The sequence below is a fragment of the Penaeus vannamei genome, chromosome 5, assembly GCF_042767895.1.
Source record: "Penaeus vannamei isolate JL-2024 chromosome 5, ASM4276789v1, whole genome shotgun sequence".
Classification (NCBI taxonomy): Eukaryota; Metazoa; Arthropoda; class Malacostraca; order Decapoda; family Penaeidae; genus Penaeus; species Penaeus vannamei.
In genome coordinates this window covers 6,684,506-6,692,005 of record NC_091553.1, presented here as the reverse complement: position 1 = coordinate 6,692,005, position 7,500 = coordinate 6,684,506, and the positions used below count along the sequence as shown (strand labels likewise).

The 7,500-nt window shown below is 44.1% G+C and overlaps 1 protein-coding gene across 1 annotated transcript in view; it reads left to right on the top strand.

Moving 5' to 3' along the window:
• Window positions 1–4,879, top strand: part of LOC138861722 (ribosome-binding protein 1-like) — a 4,921-nt gene extending 42 nt beyond the window's left edge. Inside the window, exons 2-6 of the mRNA XM_070121542.1 lie at window positions 1,642–1,755; window positions 3,320–3,679; window positions 3,784–4,104; window positions 4,140–4,517; window positions 4,601–4,879. Of these exons, the coding sequence (XP_069977643.1) occupies window positions 1,642–1,755; window positions 3,320–3,679; window positions 3,784–4,104; window positions 4,140–4,517; window positions 4,601–4,879 (1,452 nt within the window). The remainder of the gene's footprint in view (window positions 1–1,641; window positions 1,756–3,319; window positions 3,680–3,783; window positions 4,105–4,139; window positions 4,518–4,600) is intronic.
• Window positions 4,880–7,500: the final 2,621 nt, after the last annotated feature.

The window sequence follows — 7,500 nt, the reverse complement described above, 5'->3', positions numbered from 1 at the left end:
ATCATGATCTTCATTATCAACATTACTACTACTATCAATACTACTATTATTATTACTACAACTATTACTACCATTACTACTATTTCTACTACTAGTACTACAACTACTACTACTATTACTACTGCATCTCCTAGTACTACTTTTACTACTATTATTGCTACTACTACTACTTGCTGTTGCTACTATTACTACTAGCAGTACTAGTACTACTACTATCCTCTTCAACATCGTTGTTACTAAACATCTTCAACGTACAAGAGATCTGAAAATTTATTCGAAACCGGTTAAATGTATTTAACTGGTTTCGAATATATCCTTGTCAGAAATAGATGTTTTATTTCTGAATATATGAACCAAAACCAATAGATTACATCTCTTGTATTGTGAAATTCATTCTTATTCATACATTTTCTACATTTGTCGTAATGAATATACTATTGTCATACTATTATTATTATTGTTTTCTGCTTTAGTCTTCTTACTATCATCAAACATCGTTTTACGGATACTCTTATTAATATTATTTTTATTAATACTATTATTCCGGCTGATAGCATTGTTATGACTATCATTACTCCAATTAATAATGCTGTTTTATCTGCCATTGTAATCATTGTAAATAGCATAATCATTAGCATCATCACTATCCTCACTATTAGAATCACATTCATTATTATCCTTATTACTATTCGTATTTTTATTGTTGCATATATTTTTGTGATTGTAATTATCACTATTATTGTTATTTTATCATAATTGTTGTTGTTTTGTTATTGGTGTTGCTATCATTATTATTATCATTGTTATTATCTTTTCGTTATCATTATCATTATCGTTTTTTGTTATTATGGTGATAATAGTGATAATAATGATAATAATGATAATAATATCAATGATGTTTATTATGATGATAATTGATATTATTGTTACTACTATTACTGCTACTACTATTGTTGTTATTATTATTACTTATTATTCATTATCATTATTATTATTTATTCATTATTATTATTATTATTATTATTATTATTATTATTATTATTATTATTATTATTATTATTATTATTATTATTATTAGCATTATTGTTATTATTATTAATATTATTACTACTATTATCATTATTATTGTTATCATTTTTATCCTTGTTATAATCATTACTATCATTACTATTATCATTATTAATGTTATCAATATCTTTATTGTTATTTTCATCATTATTGTTATTATTATCATCATTATTATTATCATCATTATCATTATTCTTATTATTATCTTTATCATCACCGTCATCATAATCATTATTCATATTATTAATGTTATTGTTGCTATTATTATAATTATTGTTTTTCTTGTCATCATCACCAATATTATCACTGTTGTCTTGATAACAATTATAATCATCCTGTAAATTTTTTTTTTTTTTTTTTGTAATATCAATATCATACTCCATTTATGATTAAAACAATGACTACCAGCGTTATTGTCCTAATAATTACTTTCATTCTAAACAACGAATTATATAAAAAACTGATTTGCAGGTGAATTAGGAAAGTTAATATAACGAAAAAAAGAAAAAAGAATGAAGGTAAAATAACACATAATTCAGATTAAGAAATACATAGGCCTACATTTTTTTCCAGCAACGGAAACCCCCAATACCTTATGATCCCGATTTCCAAAAAGTGAAAATCGGGCCAAAAAAGAAATCGGGCTTGATACAACGCCTTATTCCAGCGGCGGCGCCCGAGGCCACGGTACGGGCGTGGGCGCTGGCACTTGATTGGCACGTGGGCGGGGCTAGGCAGCACGATCAGCTGATGAATTTATGGTCGCGACGGAACAAGGAGGTTCTCGCGGTGGGCGCCATCTTGTAATAGGAGGGGGAGGGGTGGGGGGTACTACGGGGCAGAGGGGGGAGGGATGGAATGGGGTGGGGTAGGGGGTAATTCGGGGCAGAGAGGGAGGGGTGGAATGTGGAATGGGGTGGGGGGGGTGTACTACGGGGCAGAGGGGGCTGGGGTGGAATGGGGTGGGGGTTGGGGTGGGGGTGTACTTCGGGGCAGAGGGGGGAGGGGTGGAATGGGGGTGTTCTTCGGGGCAGAGGGGGGAGGGGTGGAATGTGGTGGGGTGAGGGGGTATTTTTCTTGTAGGGGAGGTAGGTGGGGTATTTTGGGGGGAGGGGCAGAGGGGTGGAGGGCATGGGGGTATTAAGGGGGGAGGGGAGGGCATGAGGGGTATTTTGGGGGAAGGGCAGAGGGGGGAGGGCATGGGGGGTATTTCGGGGTGTAGGGGAGGGGGAGGGGGAGGGGGTGCTTGCTTGCTGCGGGCATTAACACGAGAGGAATTGATTACGTTTTTTTTTTTTTTTCGGTTGAGTAAAATTCCGATTGCGTGTTTATCCTTGATTTAATTTTCATGTTTTATTAATTTATTATTTTTTAAAAATCTTGTTTCACCTTCATAATATGGAGCAATAGGAATAAGATTTTGAGATAGGAATGTCCATAATGATGAAAATAATTATAATGATGGAATACTGAGAATGATGATAATGACGATGACAATGATAATGATGATAATGTCAATAATAACACTAATAAAATAGTAATAATAACAATGATGATAATGATAGTAATAATAAAAAAGCTAATAACAATGATAATGGCAGCATTGAGGATAATGATAAAGATAACAATAATAATATTAATAGTAATGATAATCATAGATATCATAATATTGACAATTATTATTATTATCAATAATAATGACAAAAATAAAAGTCATAGTAATAGTAGTACTAGCATTAATAATAACAAAAGTGATAATAATAACAAAAACAACAATCAACATAATGATAAAAACTACAACAAAACAAATAACAACGACAATAATAAAAAATATGATGCCAACAATTCCATCCATCCATCCACACACACACACACACACACACACACACAAACACACACACACACACACACACACACACACAAACACACACACTCACACACACACACACAAACACACACACACTTACACACACACAAATACAGACATACACGCACAAACACACCTATTATCCTCCCATTTCCCCCCACCTTCCCCGGGTGAGATTTCAGCCACCGAAAGGTCAAACAGGAAGCCAACGAACGACAAGCCATTGGCAGCCAATTGCAGATCAACTCCCACTTATATCGCTTTATCTCGCGTGTACTCGGGGCGATTGAGAGTCTCCGGGGATGGTTTGGGGGGGGGGGGGGCGTGGTTTCATTGTTTGGGCCATTCCACAGCGCGAGAGAAAACCCCGCTCCCCTCCCCTAGGGAACTTTAGTGGGTCACAGGGAACCCCAGGAAACTATATACGGTCACAGGGAACCCCAGGGAGCTCTAGAGGGCCATAGGGAACCCCAGGGAACTATAGAGTCACAGGGAACCCCAGGGAACTCTAGAGGGCCACAGGGAACCCCAGGGAGCTCTACAGGGCCACATGAAACCCCAGGGAACTTTAGAGGGCCACAGGGAACCCCAGGAAACTCTATACGGTCACAGGGAACCCCAGGGAGCTCTGCAGGGCCACAGGGAACCCCAGGGAACTCTATAGGGCCACAGGGAACCCCAGGAAACTCTATACGGTTACAGGGAACTCTAGAGGATCACAGGGAACCCCAGGGAGCTCTAGGGGCCAAAGGGAAGCCCCCTCCCTCAGGGAACTCTAGAGGATCACAGGGAACCCCAGGGAGCTCTAGGGGCCAAAGGGAACCCCAGGAAACTCTATACGGTTACAGGGAACTCTGGAGGATCACAGGGAACCCCAGGGAGCTCTAGAGGGCCGCAGGGAACCCCAGGAAACTATACGGTTACAGGGAGCTCTAGAGGGCCACAGGGAACCCCAGGGAGCTCGAGAGGGCCACAGGGAACCCCAGGGAGCTCTAGAGGGCCATAGGGAACCCCAGGGAGCTCTAGAGGGCCACAGGGAACCCCAGGGAGCTCTAGAGGGCCACAGGGAACCCCAGGAAACTCTATACAGTCACAGGGAACCCCAGGGAGCTCTAGAGGGCCACAGGGAACCCCAGGGAGCTCTAGAGGGCCATAGGGAACCCCAGGGAGCTCTAGAGGGCCATAGGGAACTCCCCTCCCTCAGGGAACTTTAGAAGTTTACAGGGAACTCCAGGGAGCTCAAGAGGGCCACAGGGAACCCCAGGGAGCTCTAGAGGGCCATAGGGAACCCCAGGGAGTTCTAGAGGGCCACGGGGAACCCCAGGGAACTTTAGAGGGTTACAGGGAACCCCAGGGAGCTCTAGAGGGCCACAGGGTACCCCAGGGAGCTCTAGAGGGCCACAGGGAACCCCAGGGAATTCTAGAGGCCCACAGGGAACCCCAGGGAACTCCAGTGGGCCACAGGGAACCCCAGGGAACTATAGGTTCACAGGGAACCCCAGGGAACTCTAGAGGGTCACAGGGAACCCCAGGGAACTTTAGATGGTTACAGAGAACCCCAAGGAACTCTATAGGGCCACAGGTAACCCCAGGGAGCTCTAGAGGGCCACAGGGAACCCCAGGAAGCTCTACATGGCCACAGGGAACCCAAAGGAAACTCTATAGGGCTACAGGGAACCCCAGGGAGCTCTAGAGGCCACAGGGAACCCAAGGAAACTCTATAGGGCCATAGGGAACCCCAGGGACCTCTTGAGGGCCATAGGGAACCCCCCTCCCTCAAGGAACTTTAGAGGGTTACAGGGAACCCCAGGGAGCTCTAGAGGGTCACAGGGAAAAGCCAGGGAGCTCTGCAGGGCCACAGAGAACCCCAAGGAAACTCTAGAGGGCTATAGGGAACCCCAGAAAACTCTAGAGGGCCACAGGGAACATCAGGGGATCCCATAGAACCCGATGGAACTCTAGAGGACCCCATGGAACCCCAGTGAGCTCCAGAAGGCCACAGGGAACCCCAGGAAACTCTAGAGGATCCCATGGAACTCTAGAGGACCCCAGGGAACCCAAGGGGGACCCCAGGGAACTAAGGCTACATAGCAAATCAATCGGCCATGCGGGAGTCTCGCGGGAGCTGCAGCGCTGTTGTGTGTGTCACGCTATTTTCTAACTTTTACATTGGTCAGATTACATAGGCGTAGCGAGAGGAGAGCTTCGGTGTTGGTTAAAAGAGTTTTTTTTATTGTTCGTTATGAGGAGGTCTTTGTTAGGTAGGTTGTTGTTAGGTTGTGTTGTTATTGGGAGGTCTTTGTTAGGTAGGTTGATGTTAGAAGGTCTTTGTTAGGTTGTGTTGTTGTTATTGGAAGGTCTTTGTTAGGTAGGTTGTTAGGTTGTGTTGTTATGCGGGTTGTACAAAGTTGTATATTTTCTTGTGACTTTTTTTTTTTCCTTGTACAAAAACGGTTCGACGAGAAATGTTTTAAGCGAAGTCTAAATCTGAAATATGAAGTGTGTAAAATATTCAGGGCGGAATGAATGCAGGCTGCGCTGTAAATGAAGTCTAAACATTAATTTAGAAATGCTGGAATCAATGCAGAGTGCATAAATCATTTAGAACCATGGATTAACACAACACGTTTTAAACCCATTTTTCTCCTAGAGTATCGAAACATACACATTCACGCGCACACATACATACGCGTACACGTACACGCACATACATACATACATACGCGTACACGTACACGCACGCACGCGCACGCACGCACGCACGCACGCACGCACGCACGCACACACACACACACACACACACACACACACACACACACACACACACACACACACACACACACACACACACACACACACACACACACACACAAAACCATAAACACACACACGCAAACTCACCATACAACCACAAACACACATACAACACACAACCATGAACACACCCACCCACAACAAACAAAAAACAAACAAACACTTGGTATTTCTGGAGATCCCTTTTCCTGCACATCGATTTGGTCAAACAACACGAAGATAAATGGCCGTTAAGGAGTCGATACAAATGGCATTTTCAGTTCCATTTTCAGACTCACTCCTTCTTGCTCTTCCAGAATGTTTTATTACTTCTTTTAAAAAAAATCTTTTAGACTGAATGTTCGTCTTGTCTCACGACTGTTACAATGATCTGGACATAACATTAAAAGCCACTCAGAGGAATATAACAACCGAACAAGATCTACCGTTGCCGGTTGACGACATTTTCGAATATTCAAACCCTTGGTATAAAAATTTATCGGAGTCTTCTGGAAAAATAATTGAACAAAGTGACATATTTATAGACGATGCTGATACATGCACGTCAGCCCTGACAATCGCCCTCGCCGGATATTAGGGAAACGACCATTCACCCAAAGTCGCTGGGAAGACAAAATGTAGGACGCCACTGATAACCGGCCGCGGGTGAGGTTAGGCGATGGTCCGGGTGGTCTGGGGTCTTTCGTGTGCAGTTTCGCTGTACAGGAAGATGCGAGCTATTTTGGAGCAGTTCCTAGGCTGATATATGGGAAGTTGCGAGGGGGTAAAGACCCATCAGAATGCCATCAGGATATATGCTGTTCTGTTTACATTTAGGTTGAGAGAAATGTAGGGCTGTGTTAGCTCTCTGTGTCATTCTTCTGTTGCGTGGCGGTCGTGTACAAATTATCATGTGAAGTGGATATCGTTATTAGCTTTTCTCTTACTGTTCTGCTCTTCTCGTTTCTTCCCCTTTCTTCCTCTTTGCTTCTCCCTTCGGTTCACTGTCTCTGCCTCCCTTACTTAATCTTCCTTAAGTTCCCTTGCCCTCTTCTTCTCACATTCTCTCGCATCAAGCCGGTTTTTCTCTTTCGTTTTTCTTTTGCTCTCTTCCAGACCCTTTTTTTTTCTTCACTAAAGCGATGAATCTCAGTCTCCCATTTTCCTCGCCTCCTCGCCCTCCCTTCTCCCTCCCTCCACTCCTCCCCCTCACCCTACCTCTTCCTCCATGCTTACCCTCCTTCTATCTCCCTCACTCTACTATCCCCCCTCCCATCATGCTTCCTCCTCCCGCTCTCCTTACTCCCTCCCTCCCCCTCTCTTTACTCCCTACCTCTCCGCCCCTCTTACTCCCTACCTCTCCGCCCCTCTTACTCCCTCCCACCGCCCCCCTTCCTCCTACCCACCGCCCCCTCTCCTCCCTCTTCCCCCACCTCCTCCTCCCTTCCTCCGTCCCCTATCCTCCCTCCCACCGCCCCTCTTCCTCCTACCCTCCCTCCGTCCCCTCTCCTCCCTCTTCCCCCACCTCCTCCTCCCTCTCTCCCCCCCCCCTCACGCTCTCGCTCATGCTCCCATGACCGTTGCTGTATCCTCAACGACCGAGTGGCGTCCATTGCAGGAATGGATTTCGAACCCCGGAGAAAAATTAGGTCTACCTTTTTCTTTTATTTCCTTTTTCCTTTTTCTTTTTCTTCACTTTTTGTCATCGTAGTCGAGAGAGAGAGAGAGAGAGAGAGAGAGAGAGAGAGAGAGAGAGAGAGAGAGAGAGAGAG